This window comes from Leopardus geoffroyi, chromosome C1 (genome assembly GCF_018350155.1).
Source record: "Leopardus geoffroyi isolate Oge1 chromosome C1, O.geoffroyi_Oge1_pat1.0, whole genome shotgun sequence".
Lineage (NCBI taxonomy): Eukaryota > Metazoa > Chordata > Mammalia > Carnivora > Felidae > Leopardus > Leopardus geoffroyi.
In genome coordinates, this window is record NC_059328.1 from 166,131,837 (window position 1) to 166,158,401 (window position 26,565).

A 26,565-nucleotide genomic window follows, 5' to 3' on the forward strand; every position below is an offset into this window, starting at 1 on the left:
GAAGTATAATGACATACAATGTTATATTAGTTTCAGGTGTCCAACGTATTGATTCAACAATTCTACACATTACTCAGTGCTCACCATGGTAAGTATAGTCACCATACAATCCTATTACAATTTTATTGACTATACTCCTTATATTGTATTTTCCATCTCTGTGACTTACTTTTTTTATAACTTGAAGTTTCCACCTCTTAATCCCTTTCACCTATTTTGCCCATCCCCCCCCCCCTCCTTCCACTCTGACAACCACCAGTTTGTTCTCAACATTTAAGAGTGTGGGGTTTTGTTTGTTCATTTGTTTTGTTTATATTTCATATGTAAGTGAAATCATATGGTATTTGTCTCTATGTGACTTCTTTCACTTAGCATAATGCCCTCAAGGTCCATCCATGTTGTTGCAAATACAGAATTATATTTTCTTTAACTACTATTGTGAGACCCTCTTGGATAAGTGAACACTTCCTCCATGATTCCAGACTATGTTAATTTTATAAGAATTCCATAAACTGTACATTTCATACCAAGAATTTAGGTATCCATTTTTGAGTAATAATACCTTTGAGTAAACATGCTTTAATTCAATGCACTGTAATAGTTTCAAGAAAGAAGCATTTGCAAATGTTAATTATATAAATGTCTTCCCTATGAGGAATATTGTTAGGTTATGAGTTTAGCCATAATAAACACACTCATCAATTTTTTTTGACAGCTAAATAAAATTTGTATGAAGCTTACATACAAAAGTAAACAACTGATCCACAGAACACTTAACAAATATTAAACTTTCACAAGAAAATTTTTATCTCTGATGGCTTTATCTTCTGTGTCTATTAAGTTAGAAAATATTTAAAAGTAAAAACTAGTGACTCAGTTTTGTTGGTGAACTCTAACTTGAGAAATCTTAATAGTTGCAAAAATAAATTACTATTTGCAAAACCCTACCAACTTCAATTAACTTTTGGATTGAACTTTCTCCTAGCAAAACAAAAAAGAGCAAGAAAAGCAAGATAAAGCAATTATCAGACCCATGAACAACACAGTAAAGAGCTCCTGTTTTTGTGTCGAGTTTCTACAGTAGGAAAAAAAAAACAACTGCATTTCAAAAGAAAAACAATGAGCAGAGCTATGAAACAGGACAGCCCAGCAAGCTTTGCTCTCTGCCACATGCGGTTCAAGACCAGAGCCAAATGCTTGCTTTCAGTTCCCAGGAACTGCCCCTGACTAGTTTACTGTAAATCTCTCATATCAATAGTTTTCAATATTAATTTATTTTAGATCTGGGCAGCCATTTGCTCCTGAAATGAGAAATGGGCCATTACAGATACCGGCTGAGAAGAGCATGAGTGTAAAGAACTACTTAACAGGGAAGAGGAACGCAGACTTCACGGAAGCCGCAGACTGGTTGTCTTGGGCAGGAAACGACTGCATAAATATTTACTGATATGTTTATGGCTCTGGCGGCAAAGTCACACTTGGTGGCACTTGGAATCTAAACTGATATCAAAGTTAAGTTAAGCTGATGCAAAGTAAAATCCCAAATAAATTATGGGCATTTCACTTGACCATTAACCTCCTAAATTTCAGCCTCTCTTCATTTTACTGGCTACTCTCCAATGTATCCTTCCTGTTTACCTTTTCTCCCTTCTCCCTCCATTTCAAATGTTAATTAAGAAAATTCTCTCCCTTTCTCACACAGAATAGTTTTTCACACCCTCTGGTTGCTGGTGGCAGTCAAAATCTATTCCCTCATGTCTTTACTACCCCTAAGGGAGCTTATCAAGGGTTTTCCCATGAAATGCTGGCACCTATAGTTAGATAATACTTCATCCATGTTGTTATACATCATGGATCCTCATACACATCCTATGTCATGCATTAGCTCAGTGGTTCTCAAACTCTTGCATGCATCAGAGCACAGATGGCTGTGCCCTGCTTCGAGAGTTCCTGGGGCAGCAGGTCTGGGGTGGGGCCAGAGTATTTGTATTTCTAACAAGTTCCCAGGTGATAGAGACCCCAGAATTGGACCCACAAATGTATGGCCAACTAATCTCTGACAAATTAGGAAAGAGTATCCAATGGAAAGAAGACAATCTCTTTAACAAATGGTGCTGGAGAACTGGGCAGCAACATGCAGAAGAATGAAACTAGACTTCTTACACCATTCACAAAAATAAACTTAAAATGGATGAAGGACCTGAATGTGAGACAGGAAACCATCAAAACCCTAGAGGAGAAAGCAGGAAAAAACCTCTTTGACCTCAGCCACAGCAATTTCTTACTCCAAAGGCAAGGGAATTAAAAGCAAAAATGAACTATTAGTACCTCATCAAGATAAAAAGCTTCTGCACTGCAAAGGAAACAATCAACAAAACTAAAAGGCAACCGAAGGAATGGGAAAAGATATTTGCAAATGACATATCAGACAAAGGGCTAGTATCCAAAATCTATAAAGAACTCATCAAACTCCACACCCCCAAAAAACAAATAATCCAGTGAAGAAATGGGCAGAAGACATGAATAGACACTTTTCTAAAGAAGACATCCAGATGGCCAACAGGCACATGAAAAGATGCTCAACATCACTCCTCGTCAGGGAAATACAAATGAAAACCACATTGAGATACCACCTCCTGCAGGTCAGAGTGGCTAAAATGAACAAATCAGGAGACTAGATGCTGGCGAGGCTGTGGAGAAACGGGAACCCTCTTGCATTGTTGGTGAGAATGTAAACTGGTACAGCTGCTCTGGAAGACAGTGGGAGGTTCCTCAAAACATTAAAAATAGGTCTACCCTATGATGGGCACAGCAATATCACTGTTAGGAATTTACCCAAGGGATACAGGAGTGCTGATGCCTAGGGGTATTTGTACCCCAATGTTTATAGCAGCACTTTCAACAATAGCCAAATTATTGCCCATCAACTGACGAATGGATAAAGAAGATGTGGTTTACATATACAATGGAATACTACTTGGCAATGAGAAAGAATGATATCTGGCCATTTGCAGCAACATGGATGGAACTGGAGGGTATTAGGCTAAGTGAAATAAGTCAGGCAGAAAAAGACAGATACCATATGTTTTCACTCATATATGGATCCTAAGAAACTTAACAGAAGACCATGGGGGAAGGGAAGGGGAAAAAAAAGTTACAGAGAGGGAGGGAGGCAAACCATAAGAGACTCTTAAATACTGAGAACAAACTGAGGGTTGATGGGGGGTGGGGGAGAGGGGAAAGTGGGTGATGGGCATTGAGGAGGGCACCCGTGGGATGAGCACTGGGTGATGTATAGAAACAATTTGACAATAAATTATACTTAATATTAAAAACAAAACAAAATAAAATGCAAAAAAAAAAAAAAGAATTGTGTTTGAAATTGGAGATGAGTCTGATGTATGAATTCTAGTATATGAATTTTATGGTATCTATTCAACTTTTGCTTATTTCCTGATTCTCTTCTGTGTTTCAAAGAGCTGTGTTTGGTAGGCAGGATCTTCAAATAATGGCATTACAGTATATGCTAATTAAATATTCTTTATATTTAACATATATAGTACATGTAGTATATGCTCATTAAATATTTTTGATTTGACTAAACATATTCTGATACCTATAGAAGAAAATTATTTATAAGGGAATGATTATGACTGGCTTTTTTTGGTTGTTATATAGCTTTAAGGAATTGCTTAGTTACTAATTTCGATCATTTCAACGACCTTAGTGTGAAAAGATATAGGAACACCCTAGGTCTTTTGAAAAGTTATATGTGGTAATAATTATTCCAAGTTTTAAAATTTTTTTAGTAGTCTCTCATTAAAGATCTCAGTCAGTAATACTTAAATTAAAAAGATTTCTTTTGGACTGATTCTTAGTGTGATTAAATATGATTCGATATATACACATAAAGGACTATAATTTATAACTGCTTCAAAATAAGTGTTCCTTTCCCACAATCACATTTCTCCCCACATTATGTTTTGACGTGAGGCTGCTTTTCTTAATCACATAGGTTATTATATGTATTAATGTTTCACAAATGCTTTTCTAATGAACTCCTTCTTATTTGTTTTTCTTTTGTTAATTCGAATTTCTTTTGTTAATTCAAACAGAGGAGAACATAACATTTTTCTGGACTAACTGAGCAATTTGGATTGGTTATTATTGTGTCTGAAACAACTATAGTATGTGCCAGTGGTTTTTCAAATCTATAATTTACATGTCTGGAACTATTAGTAGTCTGATTTCACTTAATGGAATATTTTTAAGTAGCCCTTTATTGGGGCTACTTTATTGGGTAGCCCTTTATTGGGTATTTATATATATATTCATTTTCTATCTCTCTTGCTTCATGGTTTTTGCATAATCAAAAAGACCACTGTGGTTGGTGATTTGAGAGAAATATATGTTGCTTATTTTTGGTGGTTATGCAAGAGCCATGGAGACTTTATATTTGATGCAGCATGGTTTTGCTGGGAGCTCCCTCTGGAGTAAAAGGAGTAAAGCACAGTTCGAGACCTGTGTTAACCTGATTGGGGTCACAGGGATAACTGGCTGCCATGGAGGGAAGAGAAGTCCAAATGTAAGACTAAAAAGGACGGTTTTTAATCTGTCTCAGATAAGGTTGGTAGTGGCCATTGAGATCAGATTAGATTTGCAGGAATAAGTCAGAGAACAGCATTAATGTAGTTGGGATGTCTAAATCATTAGTCATTCATTCAACCAAGAAATATCTATTGAGGATGTAATTTGTGCCAAGCTCTGTGCACATGGTCCCTGTCTTAATGCAACTTCTGTCTCAGCAGTAAGGAGTTACTAAATAGGCAAATATATGCATTGAAATAATTGCTACAAAGTCAATTGGCAAGATGCTGAAAGACAGTGAGGGTGGGCCAGGTATGGGAGGTGACAGGAAAATTGGTTAGAGACAGCCTTGCTGAGATGATATTTAAGGTGAGACCTAAAAAACAAAAAGGAGCTAGCAAAGCCAAGGGGTGGAGGGAAGATGTTTTGGGCAGAAGGTGAAGGTGCTTCTCAGGCTAATGTGAGTAAGGCAGGGATGGCCTGAGATGAGGTGGAAGTGCTGGGCAGAGGCCAGGCCATCCAGGGCCTTGTAGGCCAATAAAGGATTTTATTATAATCAATGGGAAGACACTGAGGGGTTTTAGGCAAGAGACTGACATAATCTGGTTAGCTTTCACATCACTGTGATTTTGGAAGCCCTTTGTGTACTTCTCAATTATACCCCTTTCTAGAAGTGACCACCACTCTGACTTCTGAAGCATTCATCCTCTTAGTATATTATGTAGCTTTGCCTGTTCTTGAACTTACAAAAAGGGATCCTCATCACATGTAGAACATGATCCTTGTTGCTTCATAGAGGATGGACTGGAGGTGAGCAAGAGTGGATATGGAAGAAAGAACAGTGGCTGGCCTAAGACAGTGGAATTGGAGACCGAGATCTGTGAAGACAATGCACAGGGATCTGGAAAGAAGAGCCCTGCCCAGGGAGAAAAGGACCAGAACCACAAAATTCTCAGCATTTGTCTGTATTGCTTGAGACCCTGGCAACCCAAGTCCCCAGCCTGGGCCCCACACCTTGAAGGGCTCCACTTTGGCCCTTTTGAGGGATTCAATAGTATGTAAGTAGTCAGTGAGGGAGGCTCAAGGCCAATCACAAAACCTTGCCAGTTGGTAAACACTGAAGTCCAAAGGAAAGGGGACATCCTGAGAACTCAGAGAGAATATACCTCAGGTAGCATTTCATGCAAGGGCCATTACCTATCAGAAATCTTATGCTTTGTGTCTTCAATAAAATATAAGAAGAAAGAGCCTCACTGAAACTAGGCCAGAAAACCAAATAGATAAGATAGGCCTGGATGAAAATTAAAAACAAACAAGCAAAGAAACAAAGAATGAGATAACAAAGATCAACTGTCACTTTCTTAAGGTGGGGCTCTCCCCCCAATTGCGGGGCATCTGCGATAGCCCTAATTTCCAGTCACTCTTCATTACAGCATCTTGCTTTGTTTTCTTTATGATACATCATCATGAATTTATCTTGCTAATTTATTTGTTTGTTTGTCTATGGCTTGTCTTTTCCCAGTAGAATATAAGGTCCATGAGAATATGAATATTTCTTCTTTGCTCACCCCTGAATCCTCGGCACCTAGAATAGTGTCCACCATGAAGTAGCTCAATGAATACTTGTTCAGTGACTGAATACAATGTCAACAACATGCAAATGGGATTGGCTAACATGGGAAAATTTCAAGGGAATCCAAATTATAATAGCAGAATTGAAATGCTTATTTGAGTTAATAAATACGTATTTTTTTAATACAAGAGTTCAGGATTGACAAATCACTGGAAAAGAATAGACAGGCCATAAGTGGACCAACACTTACACAGTTATTTGTTTTTCAACAAAGGTGCCAAAGTGATCCAAGGAGAAAAAAGAACTTTTGAATAGATGGGACGATGATAAAATGAACTTCAACTGCTACCACATACAAAAATCATTGAGCTAGATCACAGAGCCAAATGTAAACACTAAAATGCTACAGCTTTTAGATGAAAACATAGGGGGATATATTCCTGATTTGTGGGTAGGCAGAGGTTTCTTATATCACAGAAAGCAGTAACCTTAAAACTAAAAGAAATGACAAATAAGACTTCATCAAAACTAAAAACATCTGCTCATCAAAAGACATCATAAAGAAAATGAGTAAGCAAGGTACAGATTTGGAGAAAACATTTACAATACATATATCTTACCAGGATCAGTATCCAGGCTATATGAAGAGAACTCCTACCACTCAATAATAAAAAGGCAAGCAATCCAATTAAAAGAGGGCAGAAATTTGGACAGCTCACAAAAGATATACAAATAGTAAATAAACACATGCAAAAATATACATTATTAGTCATCAAGGAAATTAAAATTAAAACCACAACGTAATATTTACCAAAATGGCTAATGTTGGAAACAGTGATGGCATCAAGTATCGATGAGACTGTGAAACAACTATAACTTTCATAATTACTTGGTAGGAGAGTACAATGGGACACCACATTGGAAGGAAAACATATTTGGCAATTTCTTATAAAACTAAGTACACACTGACCTTTTAAAAATGATTATTTATTTATTTTGAGAGAGAGAATGTGTGAGCATATGCACGCTTACAACACGTGCATGAACAGAAGATGGGCAGACAGACAGGAAGAGACAGAGAATCTCAGGCAGGCTCTGCATTGATGTAGGGTTCGGTCCCACCAACTGTGAGATCATGACCTGAGCCAATATCAAGAGCCGAATGCTTAAGTGACTAGCCACCCAGGCACCCCTGCACACTGACCTTTTGATTTAGTAATTCTAATACTAGGTACTAGCCCCAGAGAAATAAAAGCACACGTTTATAAAAATACTTGTACAAAAATGTTCATAGCAGCCTTATTCATATAGCCCCAAACCGGAAATAGCCTACATATTGATCAATGGGAGGATAGGTAAACAAACAAATTGTGGTATAATCCCACAATGAAACACTAATCATCAATTAAAAGGAACAAACTTATATACCCAATAGGGGTAACTGTCAAATGGATTGTGTGGGTTGAAAGAAGACTTAAACAAAAGAGTTCATACTGTGTAATTTACTTTATGTGAAATTCTAGAATGGGTAAAACTAATCTATGGTGGAAAAGTCAGACCAATGGTTATCTCTAGGGGTGGTGGTGGGTGACTCTGGGAAGAGGCAGGCGGGAACACTTCCTGCAGTGTCAAGGTGTATTAGTGAAAAATAACAAAATTGTTGTTTTAAAACTATTAAGTTTTGAGGTGGTTTGATGGACATGATTAGGGTACCAAAACAAAAACTATGTCTAAATAAGTATTAAAAATACAGTTATATTAGTACTGAAAAATATGAGTAGTACTGTTAAAATAATAACTGCACTGTATAAATTTAACAGTTTGCTCATGATAATGTAATTAAAATCTTATAATGCATAAACAAAACCAGGCAACTGAGGGTTAAGTGCACACAATTCATTTTCCTGCGTAGTAAGGAGTTAAAAGATACTGGCTCATTTTTGTTTTTAATAATTATAGAAATCTTGATTAAAAAATGCTTTTGTGAAAGAATCATAATAAATAACTTCCACTTCGTTGGAGTCCAAAATCAAGCAAAATAGAATCCACATAGTAAAACTCAGAAAAAAGCAAAACATAAAAAAGTAAAAACTCAGGACGAATAAGGTAACATATGTAAAATCAAATCCTTCATCAAAAACAAAGATTCTCATATTGAATTTAAACATTAAATTCAGATGTATGTAGTTTACAAGAAATATATCAAAAACAAAATCACCCAGAAGTAAAAAGAAGTTGTTAAAATCAGTGAGAAATAGAGACACGTTACATTTAAGGGAACAACAAGAATGATGGCAGGTTTTTCATTAGTAATAGTGAAAGCCAGAAGACAGTGATCTCTTAAAAGGGTTGAAAGAAAAATGAAAATTGTCAACCCAAATGATAAGGTGGTTAGTTCTAAGCACTGGTTACCACTGATTTTTCAATTTCTTCTTATAAAAACATTCTGCATCTTCCATAACAATAATACTTTGATTTAATAACATTAAATAACACCTTTTTAAAAAACATTTAAAAAAGAACAAGTAAAAAAAAATATCTTATATGGGTCATACTTAGTATAGAAAAATCATAAGAAAACTATTGGACTAATCTTTATCTTCATATAAGCTACCTACATTATCAGTACCATGTTTTTACTAGTCTTTGTAAAATATTTATACTTGAAGATCAACTAACACAACAGCGATTTTATGCAAAATAACCTTTTGGAGAGATTAAAAGGAAGGAACCATCACATCTGTTGGGGGCAGATCGGGAAACATATATGGAAAAGGTGAAATTTGATGTTTGTTAGAAGGTACTTTAAGCAAATGGAGAAAATACCCAGAGTGGGAGTCTTGGGATATTTTTGAGAAACACAAAATAACAGACTTTTTTCTAGAAGATGGAAGTGAGAGCTGAAGCAAAAAGATTGCTGTCAATAGTGGAAAATTTTGAAAGCTCTAATTTGCAGGCAGTAGGGAGCCACTGATGGTTTCAGAGCACAGATATGATCAGTATTGCATTTTAGGAAAATAAATCTGTATGTTGAGTGTACCATGGGTCAGGAAAGAAGAAACCCGAGCCAGGATCCTCAGCTTGGGTGTGCAGAATTAAACCAGGGAAGAGGAAATAAAGACCTGAACCATGAACACAGAGGCACAGCAAGAACAAAACTGACTGGGACTGGTAAGTGTCTGGATGTGAAAAGCCATGGAGAGAAGTTAAAGATAAACCACGATATATGAAAACATCATATCAGTATTCTGTTAATAACATATATTTGTTTTTTAATGGAGATTGTAATTGCTAGACATGTTAAGTCTAAACTTTTGTAGGTACACAGAAGAACCAAGAATTAGCTGGAATAAAAGTCTGCTACCAAAAGTAGCAAGTGGAAAAGTGGAAGCACACACTATCCACTTAATTGGTCTTTACTGTGCTACACATCCAAAGAAGAAGAAGTTCAAGAAAGTTGGCATGATTGTTCTTTTGACAGCCACAATTATTTGATCGTAATTTATAAACTAGCTCAGTAGGAGCCTAGAATTCTCACAGAGAACAACTTCCAAAGTGTTGTTTGTTTTTAAAGTTACTTAAAATGTAGTAGTGGCTACAATGGGGAACTAATAACCACATAACCATTTGAGGGAAGTAGTTCATTTGGGTTTCCTCTTTCTCCTTTCTTCAAAAGAAGTGTTTACATAATGCAACGTATTTTCAGTAAAGAAGAATTTACAAATGGGAACAATTCCACCTCTGCTGATGTTTTGAATTTGGTCTTGTAATTGATAACCTATATCCATTGAACCTGCAAATAAACAAGGATTTTCCAAGGGTAGACATTTATCATTTGGACAATCACTGGATCACGTTCTGACAGTAACTTGGTCTGGAAAGCCATTTTGGTATATAACAGCATGTTTACTTTTTAATTATCTGTTTAAAAAATGTTTATTTATTCATTTGAGAGGGAGAGCACAAGTCGGGGAGGGGCAGAGAGAGAGAATCCCATGGGACTTGATCTCACGAATCATGAGATCATGACCTGAGCTGAAATCGAGAGTCAGATGCTTAACGGATTGAGCCATCTAGGTGCCCCGATAACAGCATGTTTAAATGGGACTCTTTCTGTCTGACATTATAGTTGAGAACAACAGATACTGCATTCTAAAAGGAGGGGCTAGACCATCTAGGCTACCAATACAGGATTTGGAAAGAAGATGTCCCAAGCTAGTTCAAGCTAAGGTGCTTTGTTGCCCATCTCTGCATTGTGTGAGACAAGGGAGATAATTCAGGAGAGAACACAATATTAAAAATTAGTTAGAGTTTTTTGAGGGTTCTTTCCAGAAAACCACTTATAGAACTTAATATGTATTTCCCCAGAGTGTGGTGTGGGACCAGTTACTGATTCATGCCCAAAAATTCTAAAGGTTAGTGGGCAGGAAGAGAGAGCTGCTTCGTGCAACCTAATGGTCCAACACATGTGGCTGTCCAGGGGCCAAATGGATCTGTGAAAGATGCACAGGCTTAAAAAGACTCAGATCAGGAAGCATTGAGTGGATGAGAAAAATATGGTATATTCTTACAGTGGAATATTATTCAGTCCTAAAAAAAAAATAAGGAAATTCTGACACAAACTACAACATGAATGACCCTTGAAGACATTATGGGAAGTGAAATAAGTCAGTCACAAAAGGACAAATACTGTCCTTACATGATACTGATTCCACTTACATGAGGTATGTAGAGGAGTCAAGTTCATAGACATATAGTGGAATAGTGGCTGCCAAGGGCTAGAGAGGGGAATGAGGAGTTAGTGTCTCATGGGCACAGAGTTTTAGTTTGGGAAGATGAAACCGTTCCAGAGATGGGTGGTGGTGATGACTGTTCAACATTGTGAATGTTATTTAGTGCCACTGAACTGTACACTTAAAAATGGCAAATTTTATGTTACGTTTATTTGACCACAATAAATAAAAGAGAAAAACGTGGGCCACCAGAAGCCAGGGCCTGAGAGACAATTATAACCTGTCAGTCAGGAGAGGTAAACCCACATCAGGGACTGACAACGGGAGATTTCTAGGCTCCAGAATTCTCTGAAGAATTTATGAAAGCAACTCACAATTAAAAAAAATGTTGGTGCTTGACACAGAGGGCCTTGAAACCAGGTTAGAGTATGAGTTTGCTCTTTATCCTACTTCCATCTTGCTCTCTACGCCTGTCTTGGGGAGGAGGTAAAGTGAAGAAGAGTAAGGAAGCCCACTATGACCTTCTCCTGATCATAGCTTCTAATCACAGGGAAGGAGAGGAGCTCGGAGGCTATTTAACACCTGAGTGTGTCACAAGAGCCATGTAACATACCAGAGAGTTCATCCAAGAGTAGGGAAGTTTGATTCCAGAGAGTAGGTCTAAAGAAAGAGGGATGAAAAATAATGGAGTGACATTCTGTTGGCATCCTGAGTCTAGCTGTGTCAATCACCCAGTTAGAGAAAATTTTCCCCTTGGAGCTTAGGAGATTATGCACGGTAGAATCATGTCTTTTACTTCTTTCTTTTTTCCTTATCTTCAGGAAGCCAGGTTGGCTCCTTAATCATCATCGAAAGAAATACCTGAGGGGAGATGATACCTTGGAAGAGATCCCCCCTAAAATAAGTAAACAGAAAAGATTGGTCCTTATGACCTATAAAGGAGAAAGGGAATACAGAGGTGTGCTATGCAAGTCTGTGGTCAGCAAGACTGCCAATAAGGTGACTGCCACCTTTTCCATCACAGCCTAAGCTTTTCCCTTTTGGAAAGCTGACACGGCAGCCCAGAAACATTATTTGTGGCTGTAAGCATTCACTTATTCAATATACTTTTGGTTTTATAGGTAAACCACTGAAAGGAATAAAGAATAGATAGCAGAGAATAGATAGCATGTTCTAGCAGAGGAAAACATACAAAGTCACAATTAACGATAACATAGGATGAAGTCAGGAGCAAGTAAGCATGGGATTAGAAGATTTATAGAAAAGATTACATTTAAGTTGCGCTTTGAATGACAGAACAACTTTGAGGGGAGGCAGCATAATTGGAACAGAGAATAACTGAAGCGGGGAAGGTGTTAGAGATCAGATGGCAGAGAAGCAGGTGGCTGATCTGTAGACTACGATGTAGGTGAGTTTGTATGTAGCACAGAATGCTCTGAAAAGAGAAATGAGAGCCGGGGGCAAGAAGATAGTTTGATATGAAATTTCAAAGGGCCCCGAGGGCCAGGAAGTTGGTACTCTGATAGATAATGGGGGAATAATTTAGGATCCATGAGTGGGTGAGTGATGCAATCTGAAATACGCTTTAGGAAGAACAGACAGGTGGGTATTAAACGATTGTTCTGTCAAGAGGTAAGGAAGCCCTTAAGTAGGATGGCTGCTATGGCTATTGGAAAGGAGGAAATGGATGGGAGAGGCTTTGGGGAGGTAGAATAAATGGGGCTTGACTTCTGACTACATATGCCCTTTCTACACCCTCTGTCTGACCCTCGTCACTTTCCTCATCTGGTCATAGAGGGGTATTAGGTGTCCCTTAATACACTGACTTATATTTTCCGGAAAATTTCTCATCAGCATCCAGCAAGGTTTCATTTGCAATATCTATGAAAGACACCCCAAAGGACAATTCTTGGTGTGCAAAATGAAGAAGTAATATTCTGATTTCCATTCATGTTGTATTTGCTCTGTATTCTGGAATTTCAGGTGAAGTTTCCCTCTTTTATCATGGGATTCTTACACTCAGAAAATGTGAACATACATTAGTATACTTCCCGTGAAGCTCTTGGCACTCAGACAGAATGGAAATCAGGAGAAAACAATTAAAGTTGTGAAAAATGATAGTAAATTCCCCTCTTTGTTCCATTATTCAGCTTTAAGAGCATCTCAGCTCTCTAAGAGTCTTAGAGTATTAGTTTTATATATTTAGGAAACAGACTTTTAAATAGAATTACGTAACTAAATTATAAGAACTTAAGAAAAGCAATAATCAAAACAATAGTGCTTTATAATTCAATTGTTAAACAAAATCCAGACAATGTATTAGTCACTTCATTTTTTAAAGGCCAAAAAAGTAGAAAGCATATCATATGTTTATATTTTTATTTTTCACCATTTGTGGATTAGGTTAAAATGAGCTGAAGTTGCCAGTATGTGGCAACGGGGAAGAGACCCCATAGCATGGGAGGTCTTCTGGGGAGGCTTTGCCCTTGGGGATGTACAGCTTTTGAAGACCTGCATAGCTATTTTTAACATGGGAAATTCTGTATTTACAGTGCCTGGTCTTTTCTGTAGAAACATATAGGGCAGTGGGAAGCAGAGGCAAGCAGTAGGGGCAAGGAGTAGGGGGCAATGGCGAGCAGCGGCTCCCTGCAGCCCAGCAGCTATAGCTCCAATGCTGCTGGGATGCTCAGTGGTGGAACACAGGATGTGCCCAGGATCTGGGAAATTGGGGATCTGTCTTCAGCTCAAACTTTAAGCAGGAAACGATCTTCCTCACAAAAGGGGCAAAAAATTACACCTCCTCCCCAGCCCCTCAATCAGAGCAGTTTTATAAGCAATTCTTGGGCAGAGCATTCAGAACTCAGTGCAGATTAAGGGCAGCTAGCGCTCTGGTTAATAGAACAGCCAGCTTTTATTAAGTGCTAACTGTAACTAAACACTCTCTAAATACTTTTCCTGCAACTGTTTTATCACCCTGTTAAAACACCTTTCTTAGGGGCGCCTGGGTGGCTCAGTCGGTAAGCGTCCGACTTCAGCTCAGGTCATGATCTCGCAGTCCGTGAGTTCGAGCCCCGCGTAGGGCTCTGTGCTGACCGCTTAGAGCCTGGGGCCTGTTTCAGATTCTGTGTCTCCCTCTCTCTCTGACCCTCCCCTGTTCATGCTCTGTCTCTGTCTCAAAAATAAATAAACGTTAAGAAAAATTAAAAATAAATAAAATAAAACACCTTTCTTACCAAACCCATCTAACACGTGCAACAACTGAGATTGCGAAGTAGCTTCCCTAAGATCCACAGCTACTGAACACAGATTCAGTCCTAACTAGACTGATCAGACTAATGTAAAAGACAAGGCTCTAAATCTTTTCCTCGCATTGCCTCTCGCTCAGATAAAGCCAGCAGCTTCCTGCAGGGGATACTGACACACAGCAAGATGTGCCTTAGAAGTGCACTTCCTGTGAACCCTGGACACTTCGGCAAGTATCCGTAAGACGTAAACTTCCCAGAGAACAGGGGAAATACTTCCAGAGAATGCACCAAGGTAGTATTTTTATTAAATGCCTGAGAGAAAGGATTCTTAAAAGATAAGAGAATGCTGTGCTATCTCTCAAGAGTCTCCTGAACACACAGAAAAAAAAGGTATTCACATTACCTCTCCAGGCCATGAAATATGTGTGCTCACTTTCTGGGGAGGGAAAGCCTTCTGGGGTGGTTATTGTCACTGGGGGCTGTGGGATGGATTACTTCCCTTCACTCTTGTTGCCAGCTGAAAAAAACACACTGCAAAAAGATTACGGGGATGGTAAAGATACACTTAGACAAAGATCTTATGCAAGATCAAGCAGAAAACAACCTGAAGAGAGTAAGTAAAAATGAGACAACACGAGTGGAAGAGGAGCCTGCCCAGATCCAAGTGAGAAATCTTCCCTTAGCCACAATGGAAAAAAAGGGGAAGGTCACCCCACGTTCTTGGGGAGAAGGAGGAGATGATATAAGGATAGCACTGTGTGTGGTTCTGTCCCCTCTGGTTAGTGTGTCTCCTCTCTCTCTCTCTCCTCTGTTATTGTTGCTGTTGTTATCATCATCATCATCATCATTACTTTACCTTAAAACATTTGTTGGAACATTTACATTCCTATCAAGTAGCTTAAATCCTTTATTGGAATAGGCTGGTGATAAATACATACTTTTAATAGAAATATGTACCTTAAATTATATTATTCACATGCATCTATAATATTTATAAATACATAAATTTTAAAAATATATAATCATTCAGAAGCTAATGTATACTATAGTATAAGAAGATGTCACTCCTGAGTTTGGGTTTAGTAGTTCTCAACAAATCATTTTTTGTCTTTGTAAAGCCCTGAGATAAGAAATCCTTCCAGATATCCTTGCATATGCATTCCTGGATGAGGGAGTGGGGTGGATGCCACCCGATCATTAGAGATGGGAATGTGGTATCTGGTGGGGTAGGGGTTGAGTGGAGCAGGGAGGGAGGAAACCAAGATGGCAACACCAGAATTCTGATCGGGAAAGCACACAGAACATGTAAGTCCACACATACAAGCAACTTCTGAAAGGGTGAGACTACCACAATACTTGGGCTGGAAATTTGGGAGTGTCAGTAATAATTTTTGTATGTCAGGGCAGAAGGTATCAGAGTGGTCTATGAACCCAAACGAGCAATTCATGGGTGAGGACACTGAGGCTGTATTAGAACTTTCTAGGTCGAGGACCAGCGGTGGTGCCAGTCAGAGAGTGGCCTCTCCTTGGTGAATGGCAATTCCTGCTTCAACCCACTGATTCCACCCCCTTCCCAACAGGATGGAGACCCACCAGGAGGTGGGCGAGGAGTGTGCATGTGGGTATATATGAGATGCTCTGTATGTGTGAAGTCCAACACGACAACATGAAGTAGAGTTTGTGTGGGACTAGTGTATAGTGTGTCCTTTTTTTACAGATGCAGAAACTAAAGTTTTTAAAGAAACAAAAGCTGAGTGAGGCAACCCTGTGGAGGTCAAAATTTGAAGATGGTGGAGTCATGACAACATTTGCTGTTCCAAATCCCTGTCCTTTGTTCTTTCTCACAGTCTATGGTGATTTCTCAGTAATAAACACATTACTGCAAGTAATAATATAGCAATTATTGTCATTACTGTAATTTTGTTGATGGAGTATTAAAATCTTCTCTTATATTATCTCATTTAATTCTCACACTTGAGGTAGGTGACGGAGTCAGGATGTGAAAACACTTCTGCACATAGACCTAATGGTCTATTAGTGATTCTTATTCGTTGCATATCCACAGTTCATTTACTTATTAATTCATCCTGGATGTATTATTTTTATTCCTTGTTGTAAAGATATTACATATAAACAAAGCAGGACTCCGAGGGAGAGCCAAAAAAAAAAAATATCCTTTTCGTTGGGCAGGGGAATCTCTTTCTTCCATCCTTTCCTTCCTCTTTCTGTCTCTTCCTCCCTTCCTCCATCGATCCCCAAACCATTAAATAAAAGCATTCTCTGTGCTAAGTGCCCTGCTAGGCACTAGGGAATAAGATTATAAAAAAGATAAAATCCCTGTGCTTCCAGGGTTCATGGTCTAATTAAGGGTAGAAAAGTATATCAGTAAATAACTAATTTTAGGTCTTTTAAATCTTAAATCAGAGTACTTCAGGTACCACTGTGTTGCTTACTTATCCTCTCCCTCGGTTTTATCTTTCTACCAATATCTCACTTGTTACACAGAATACTTTGAAGACTGTACATGTATTATATTATCATGTTCTAGATAATGTCACATATCATTGATATTTTATCTGCCCTAGTTAAGAAGTATTTCACAGATAGAAAAAAAAAATCTTTGATAATGGCTATAGACCAGAAGTTGGGACAATAGGTCTTGGGTCAAAACAAGGAGATTCAGGGGAGAGCACTATAGTCTTAGAACCTAGTCTGAGAGGAGATGCAGGTCAGGCCTGGGAAACAGGTAGGAGCTGTCGGTGGGATGTATACATGTGTAGTCGGGGAGCTAGATAATGCCCGGAGCAGCCTGTCCCCACCTGGGTCACATGTCTTTGTAGTGAAGTTTTCTTCTATGGTATGAGAAGTTGTGCATTTCCAGACTATCTATACATATTCAAAATAAGTTCATAATGCATTTAACATCTTGACAATTTATTTTTTGGATCATCCCTTTTAATAAACCTAACACATAAAATCTGTATCTAACTGTACAACGTATGTGGATGGCCTTCAAGGAATCTGTGCACTCCCTAAAATTGCATGCAAAATTGTGAGCATATGGGCATTGTTAAGAGTGGGTCTGGCTTTCATCAGAGCCAAACCCATGACTCTAGAATAATTAAAGCCCAATGAATAGATAATTAAAAATTGAGAAATTAAGGCCCATAATAAGGGCTTTTTTTCTCTCATAAAATTAGGGCTTTTTAGCATGTGATTTGGACATAAATACTGACTTACATCAAGAGCCACAGACTGTTTGGCCCAGGACTTCTTCACTTGATCGTACATAATTGTGTTGTTGATGCCAAGGCCACAGAAGATGACAAAAGCCTAGGAAAGAGAAAGCCCACTAATTAAAAACTGCAATAACTCACTGGCATAATCTAATATGAAAGCAGGCACTCATCAGAAATGGGTCTGAAAATATAATTTTATTGTACACAGAGGTAGGCCTTGGGGAAATATGCACATTAAAATTCTTAATTACTATTGTCATGTAACAGCTTTATAGCTCACATTGCACATGAGAAAAAATTGTTAATTTCATGTCATTGTGGAAAAAATGACTTTGTAAATTTAAAAACATACTTACAGTCTTACCAAATGTGTTCTTAATTCATTTAGATCGTGGACTGATTTTAGTAATTCCATTCCATTTAACTAAAGCAACCTCTTTTTAGTGGCTAGGGTATAAAATATTTTGATGAGGAAACCAAGTGACAATACCCATGAGGTAAACGTGAAAAGGAAGGAAGGTAGATTTAGAACCAGTTAGTAAAGAAGCTGTGAGATGTTCTTGGCTAGAGAAAAATAATCGTGGGGGTTTCATGTTGGTTATTTGTTGGTGCAAAGTTTATAAGGAAGCCTGTTCCAGGCCAACCTTTCCAGGTAGAGGGCAGATGGGAATAAATGGAAGCTTGAAAACCCAAGGAAGGTGATGGCCATACAGCCGGCAGAGCTGGCTCAAGGTCTCACGACTATACATAAACGCTTGACAAATTTTGGCAAGCTGCTACCAGGAGACTACAGGTGACTCAGCTATAACGTTTGGTTCACAAATTTATTTTCTTACCTCAAAAAGTCGTTGATCTGCGTCATCAAAAGCTTTCCCATCAAGTCTATTTAACACCTGAGCCACTCCTGTGGGAAGAGTTTGGTTTATGTGGTCAGTTTCAGCACGGCTCACTGTGTTACCACAATATAATAAGCCCCGGCTGACTCCATACCTCCCCTAGGTAACTTCAGACACTCAGTTTAATCTCTGGTCCCCCTAGTGCCTGCTGTCTTTAGGAGAGGGGATCTGAGGTATACAGCAATGCAGACGATCTTCAAGGTTGTGATATCCAAACTGGCTCACAGTGAAGCCTAAAGCTCTACCAGGCATCAGTCTGAATCCTTGAAAATGTTTTTCGAGATGACTGTGCACAATCACTCTGATCTATCGGACATATATATACACATGGACATACACATACATGCAATTAGATACATAATTGAGCTTAACTGTGTAAATACACATGTGTGTGCATGTGTATATATATATATATATATATATATATATATATATATATGTATATATATATATTTATTTTTTCAATCCCCTGGAACACAGGGCTTGAGTGAGGCAGGGTGGCATACTGATTAAGAACATGGGCTCTGGTGTCACACTGTCTCAGCTCACATTTCAACTCCACCACAGCTGTTACCTTAAACAAGTTACCTAACTTTTTTAGCACTAAAATTCCTCATCTGTAAAGTGGGAATTAAAACGTTAACTATCTCAGAGGGTTATGAAGATTAAATGAGATAACGTTTGGGGGCGCCTGGGTGGGCTCAGTCAATGAAGCATCTGACTTCAGCTCAGGTTACGATCTCACGGTTCGTGGGTTCAGGCTGACAGCGCGGAACCCGCTTGGGATTCTCTCCCTCTCTCTCTGCCACTCCTGACTCATGCTTTCTCTCTCTCTTAAAATAAATAAATAAACTTTAAAGAAAAAAATAAATGAGATAATGTTGGAATGTTTTAAAGTGAACATTAAAGAAGTTGGGAATTAGGACATCATCAATCTTCAAAGCAAGGTTAGTTCTGCTTCTGCTACCAATGAGGTACATACAGTTCTAACAAACTTAATTTATGTACACTTCCTCTTTCCAAAGTTCATTTCCAACATTGTGCCAGATGTCTCAAAACATACAGCTCTAACCAGAAAAACTGAACAATCTTGAAAAACATTCTCCTGTGCCCCCATTTAGTACAAACAAAAAAATAGCTATAATTCTAAAGCATGGTTGTGTTTTTTTTTTTTTTTAATTTTTTTTTTCAACGTTTTATTTATTTTTGGGACAGAGAGAGACAGAGCATGAACGGGGGAGGGGCAGAGAGAGAGGGAGACACAGAATCGGAAACAGGCTCCAGGCTCTGAGCCATCAGCCCAGAGCCTGACGCGGGGCTCGAACTCACGGACCGCAAGATCGTGACCTGGCTGAAGTCGGATGCTTAACCGACTGCGCCACCCAGGCGCCCCTGGTTGTGTTTTTTAAAATACCTAACTTCTCACTAGGGAGGTAAGTCATCATATGCTAGAAGACATATGCAATGAAACACAAATCTTTTAGCATGTAGTAGGCAAACTGTAGTCTTAGTTTTGAAAGCATAACAGATGTTTACTGTTACAAATGAAAGCTATGGGGCACCTGGGTGGCTTAGTGGTTAAGCGTCTGACTCTTGATTTTGGCTCAGATCATGATCTCTCCTGGTTCGTGAGTTCGAGCCCTGAGTTGGGCTCTGTGCTGTCAGCTCAGAGCCTGCCTGGGATTCTCTCTCTCCCACTCTTTCTGTCCCTTCCCCACTTTCCACCCCTCCTCAAAATAAATAAAAAATAAAAATAAAAGTTAAAAAGAAAGGAATGAAAAGCTAGGATTAGATTTGAGATTGCCATTGGACACTAATCTTAGAATATTCTGTGTTCATTAATATATCAATATTTTTCTATAAATTAAGCAAATGGATGAAAAAATTCTGTTATGGCTCAAGTCTTGACAATATTGACAGAATACTAAGTTCTTGATAAGCAGCAGTGTCTTTCAGTTTAACAGGCAATGTCAGGGGGAAGCGAAGAGAGGCAAATAGATGCACTAGTAACTAGTCCCCTAGGAAAAAAAATCATGTTTTAATTGTGTTTCAATAATTTTAACTAACTCCTTCACTCTTTATGACTTCTCTAACCACTGACTTCTTCCTTAGGTTTGATACGTTCTTGACTGAGGTTTTGAGGGGAGGGAAAGAAGAACGGGAGGTAGAGAAAACTTAGAAGCTCCTTTGGACCACAGTTCCATATTCCGGGTCAAGTACAGCCTATTTTAGAATCATCCAAACAGAAAGATGCATGCTCAGTATATGTCTAATAATACATGTTTTGGGGGTGCCTGGGTGGCCCTGTCAGTTGAACATTTGACTTCGGCTCAGGTCATGATCTTGCCATAGATGAGTTCGAGCCCCGGGTCAGGCTCTGTGCTGACAGCTCAGATTCTGGAGCCTGCTTTAGATTCTGCGTCTTCTTCTCTCTCTGACCCTCCCCTGCTTGCATTCTGTCTCTCTCTCAAAAATAAATAAACATTAAAAAATTAAAAAAAAAATACATGTTCTTTTTCCTTTGCACATACTCTGTGTGTAAAAGCATAGATGTAAACATAAAGATGTAATGGAAAGTCTGTATAGCAGTTAGGGGCCCTGACTTTTAATCTCTACCCTGCTACCGACTCCCTCTGTGATTTTATTCTGGCCTTTGCATGATACCCCCACCTCAATTTCTACAAGGGAAGATAAGAAAGTCCTATTAGTTGATTTCTGAGATCTCCTCCAACTTCAAAATTATTGGTCCTTGGTTAAAAGAATAAATATTTGTTCATTGTTCGGATTAATGTTGATTCACTGGGAGTCTGCACTTATGAGATTAAACAAAAGAATGAAACATAGGCTGACGAGTCCTGGACATAAAAGAGGGGAGCCGGTATCAATTCTTGGTCTTTTCAGTAAGATCAAGTGTAAAAGGGGAGAGCAGGTAAAAAAGATAAGGTGTATTTTAATGTAAATTTGTCTTTATAAAAGAAGTTTGAACTACTTAGGTAATGTCTTACCAATTATTTGGTGGTTGCTATTCCAAATAGGGACACAGAGAACAGATCTTATGTGAAAACCAGATATCTGGTCAGCCTAGGATATAAGAAAATAGTTAATTAAAATTAAGCAACATTTACCCATTTCTGACTTACAGCTTACCACTCTTCATAATAGACATTTTAAGATCACTTTTAAAAAGATAAATTATAATCTATTTTTTAATGCATACACTCCACTGTCTCTTTTAATTTAAAATATCACTATGAACATCCTAAGGGGATCAAGTCCCTACCAAATATGAATCAACCAAATGACCCCATGTCAACACCACCTCCCCCAATCCCTGCAGCCACAGAGAACTGGGTGTAAAACTCTTGATCATGATCATACTACCAGACAAAAATTCTGGCAACTGTTTCTGCCCTGAGTATAAAGCATTTTAATTAAACCAGTGGTCAATGGGCACATCTGTTAGTAAAAGTGTTTTGAGCCTATAATGCTGCCATATGTATAATTAGTTTTAATACTCTATATTTTTAACATCACTAATTTACTATGTATAAAATAATATAGAAAAAATTGAAGTTGCAAAAATATACAATAAATGTAGAGGTTCAGAGATCTTCTTTCTTCTAGAAGGCTGTCAGATGACATATTTAAAATATGAAGGTATAGTAACCAGGATCAACAAACATCATTCAGTAAAAGCTCCATGTAATATTAAAACTGATGGTCCACATCTGAACTGTTAGATAAGAGCTACTAAAGACTGACAGGGCATTGGTGAGTTCATATGACCTTGAGTTCTAGTGAGAAAGGTCATCCTGCCATCCCAGTACTATAGGAAAAACAATAAGATATCAAGGTTTTAGATCATGATTATTGGGGTAAAAAGGTACTGTAATATTTTAAAATGTTCATTGTAGCACTTAAGAGCTACACATTTAAAACATTTGAAATTGGAAGTTAATTTACACACCTAAATTTTATGTTTGGATTGTTTTGGTTTTCCTCTGAGAAAATAATCTTCCAGATGTCTTCTATTCTTGATACCAATATGTAAGTTTCTTTTTTTAAAGTACTTTTTTTTTGTTTTGTTTTGTTCAAGAAATCTTCCTCTGCTCCTGGACCATGAAGATATTCTCCTATTCTTTTCCTAGAATCTTTATAGTTTTAACTTTCACATTTAGATCTGCAATCAAACTGGAAATGATTCTCGAGAATAGTGTGAGCTAAGAGTCAAGATTCTTCCAGTATCTATTTATCTACCACCTCCTATGCACCAGACACATTGCTGGTGTGGATATAAAAATGAAGTTGAGGATATAAAAATGAAGTTAAACAGTTGCTTGAGGAGCTCACAATGTAGAGTGAAGATAGAAATAGTTAAGATAAAATAAGTGTCCAAGTAATGAATGTTCGGAACACTATAGAAAAACCAGCAACTGACTCTGTTTAGAGAAATCAAGAGCAGCTTTAGATCCTTACAGGTGAGTCTTCAGTGACAGGGATGACAGTGACGATGATGAGCTAACATTTGCTGGGTGTTTGCTTCATGTCCGGCACCCTATTCGGCACCTTCTTGTGCATTACCTCATTTACTTATTAAAACAACCTTACAGGTAGGTACTGTTAACATCCTTCCTTTCAGATAAGACTCTGATATCTGCCTTGAAACTGGAGAGACTGGTTCAAAGGAAATCAAACAATAACAAACACATCCATCAAAGTTACCCTCCAAAAGAAACAAAGTGGTTTTCCTCCTCTCCCTGAGGCTAAAAGTCTGAATTACAGCGATGCTAGTGAACAGGAGGAGATTGAAATCGATTTTCCAGGTCTAGGAGGTATAAGCTACAGACTTGGACTGGCCAGAGAAGCACTGGAATGTGTGGGTCTGTTTTGCTGACGGACACACAACTGTCGGGTGTCCTGAACCGGTGCTGAGAAGGAGGCACGATTGCTCTGCCAGCTCTGGGACCACCATGGCCCCACTCTAACCCTTCCTAGGAGATCTGAAGCAGCTGAGGAGAGAGGTCATGGTGCAAGAAGACAAGGAACATGCAGTGAGTGAAAGAAACCAGGACAGAGACGGCTTGAGAGGCTGGTGGGGAGAAAAACAAACCCTAGGCTGTTTGCCAGTGAAATAAGCAAGAATTCTGTTTACCAAAAATTATTGTAGTTCCCCAAAAGAAGTTTTTATTCTGGGGAGCTGAGAGTATGTGTTCTCCCATCCCTCCTGAGGATAGCATGGAAGTCTCTGGTTTGAGTAAGAGTGGCTGGAGTCCCTTGATGTGGGGAATACAGGAAGTTTGAGTGAGATGATCCTGAGTTCAAGTTATAATTGAGATGGCAGGGGAGAGGGCGGTTAGGGACTCATCCTGATGTCATCAGCCTCTGGTTCTAATTGATTGAGTAAAATCACCAGGGAAGAACTTGTTCAAGGAAGACAGAAAAGGGCTGAAAACTGGGACATGATATTTTGGGCAGAAAGATGAACACAGGGTCAGTGACAGGGAGGAAAAAGAACTCCAAAGCTCATACTCTTAACCTCCATGCTTTGTAGCATTTCTAACGTGTGAATACATTGCTACAACTTTTCTGGAAATAGATTTACTGATGTGTATCCAGAGTCCAAAATGTATAAATACCCTTGACCAATTCCTAGGTCTAGAAATTTATTCTATGGTAATTATCATAGCTATACACAAAAGTTTACATATAAACGTATAAATCATACCCTTACCAATGATAGTGATATATTAGAAATAACCTGAATACTCAACTAGAGAGAGTAGGTTGAGTAAACCATAGCACATCTACACAGTGGAATATTATCCATCTAATTTAAATCATGCTATAGAAGAATATTTGTTAATGTGGAAAATTTTAACATATTAAGTGACAAGAGTGTGGGTGTCTGTGGGTGTACAAACACTTACTATATACATTGGAAAATCCTGGAAAAATTATAACCAAAGTAGTACTCTCTGAATTGTTTGCCTATGGGAGTTTTTGTTTCCTTACTTTAAAAATAATCTTTACTTTTTAGAACAGTTTCAAGTTCACAGCAAAACGAATGCAAGTACAGAGAGTTCCCATACATCTCTTGCCCCCACACATGCACCTCAACATCTCTCAGGACCAACATCACTCACCAGAGTAGTACTTTTGTTACTACTGATGAAACCACACCGATACATCATTATCATCCCAAGTCCACAGTTTACATTAGGTTCACTCGTGATGCTGTACATTCTATGGGTTTTGACAACGGGGTCATGACATGTATCCGCCATTAGAGTATCATACAGAGTAGTTTCAGTGCCTCTCAAATCCTTTGTGCTCCACCTGTTCATTCCTCCATCCATGTTCAGATCTGGCAACTACTGATCTTCCCCCTGACCCAGCTTTACTGAGGTAGAACTGACAAATTTATAACATGCTTAATGTGTACATCATGATGATTTGATATATGTATACACTGTGAAAGTATTCTTTCGTTTTTTTTTTAATTTTTTAAGTTTATTTATTTATTTTGAGAGAGAGTCAGCACGAGTGGGGGAGGGGCTGTGGAGAGGGAGAGAAAGAATCCCAAGCAGGCTCTGTGCTGCCAGCACAGAGCCCGACGTGGGGCTCAAACCTACAAAGCTGCGAGATCATGACCTGAGTTGAAACCAAGAGTCGGACACTTAATTGACTGAGCCACGCAGGCGCCCCTGTCTTTGGGAGTTTTTAAATTACTGTTTGCGGGTGCCTGGGTGGCTCAGTCGGTTAAGTGTCTGACTTCAGCTCAGGTCATGGTCTCACAGTTCGTGGGTTCGAGCCCCACATCAGGTTCTGTGCTGACAGCTCAGAGCCTGCAGCCTCCTTCAGATTCTGTGTCTCCCTCTCTCTCTGCCCCTCTCCTGCTTGTGCTCTGTTTCTCTGTCTCTCAAATAAATAAATATTAAAAACATTAAATAAATAAATAAATAAATAAATAAATAAATAAATAAATTACTACTTGTGTTTTCTAAATTTTGGATAATGAATTACTTTCCCACAAGGGAACAAGTTATTTTCTAAATAGAACTAGAGTGGAACAATAGTGTCAAATTTTGCAGAATAGTCAAACAGGATAAGCACCGAAAATGGGTTCTTGGATTTAGTAGCACAGAAGGATAACTGAAGGCAAATATAGTCAGGGCAAGAAGGGATGGGATGAGGATCAGAAGTCAAGTGGTTAGTTCTGAAGGAGAGGGAGGCCACACTGAGAGTGCAGAGCTGCACTGATCCAACACTAGAGTCTTGCATGGGCTGAGCACTACAGAAGAGGAGAGGCAACAGAGGATGTTGAAAATGTCTTTTTTTTTTTTAATGTTTATTTTTGTGTGTGAGAGAGAGTGTATGTAGGGGAGGAGCAGAGAGAGAGAGAGAGAGAGAGGGAGACAAGGATCGGAAGTGAGCTCTGTGTGGACAGCAGCGAGCCCAATGCGGGGCTTGAACTCACAAACTGTGAAATCATGACCTGAGCCAAAGTCAGATGCCCAACTGACTGAGCCATTCAGGTGCCCTGAGAATGTCTTTAAATCGTTCTCACTGTCGCTGAGGGAAGGAAGTGAAGCTGGGACTAATTGGCTATGAAAATAAGGAAGAGAGAGCAGTAACGATCAGCATGCTTGAAGAGCCCAGCAAGATGGGAGAGAGGGAGGGGAATGGCAGAGTACGATGAGGGTGAACTTTCCAAATTGAAGATCATTAGGGCAATCCCCCCACTTGTCTATCTGTAGCAATGCTGTTGTTTCTAGAAAGTTCAACTAATCCAGGTTGATTATATAACCATATGAAATGGCAAGGACTGGGAGCACATATCATCCCCTGCAGGGACTGCAGGAGAAGAGCACAAAATGTCTGAAGAATGAATACCAAACAAGGATGAAGAGGAATAAGAAAGTATGAAGGAAAGAATCATCTCTGTTCATCAAAGAATCCCAGGTCTCCAGATCATATCAGTCAATGGCGCTCAGAAATATTTACTGGCCTCTCAACCCCGACCAAGGCACTAGAACTCTCTGTCTCAATTTTGTCATCAATATTGATCTTGTGCACACCAAAATGTCAACATTGGCTATCTCCAGATTTTGCTATTGTAGCTGATTCTCATCTTTTTTCCTTTGTGCTTTTTCTTTTTTTCCAAGTTGTTTTATAAGAATATGAGCATGAAAGGGTTTCAAAATTTGTAATGTGTCTTACAAATGTAAATATTACTAATATTGAGAGGAATACCTGCCCCCAAATATCCACCCCACTATTCTACAAGGTCCC

General features: G+C 38.7%; 1 protein-coding gene across 3 annotated transcripts in view; it reads right to left on the reverse strand.

The window, feature by feature from the left end:
* Positions 1-26,565, reverse strand: part of PDE11A (phosphodiesterase 11A) — a 405,024-nt gene that overhangs the window by 142,568 nt on the left and 235,891 nt on the right. For all 3 annotated transcript variants that reach the window (XR_006712991.1, XM_045480319.1, XM_045480318.1), the window contains exons 7-9: positions 21,279-21,354; positions 18,214-18,281; positions 17,379-17,471 (exon numbers count right to left, since the gene is read on the reverse strand). Coding sequence is in view for 2 of the 3 variants with exons in the window: in XM_045480319.1 (XP_045336275.1) it covers positions 17,379-17,471; positions 18,214-18,281; positions 21,279-21,354 (237 nt within the window). In the remaining variant the exon portion in view is untranslated. The remainder of the gene's footprint in view (positions 1-17,378; positions 17,472-18,213; positions 18,282-21,278; positions 21,355-26,565) is intronic.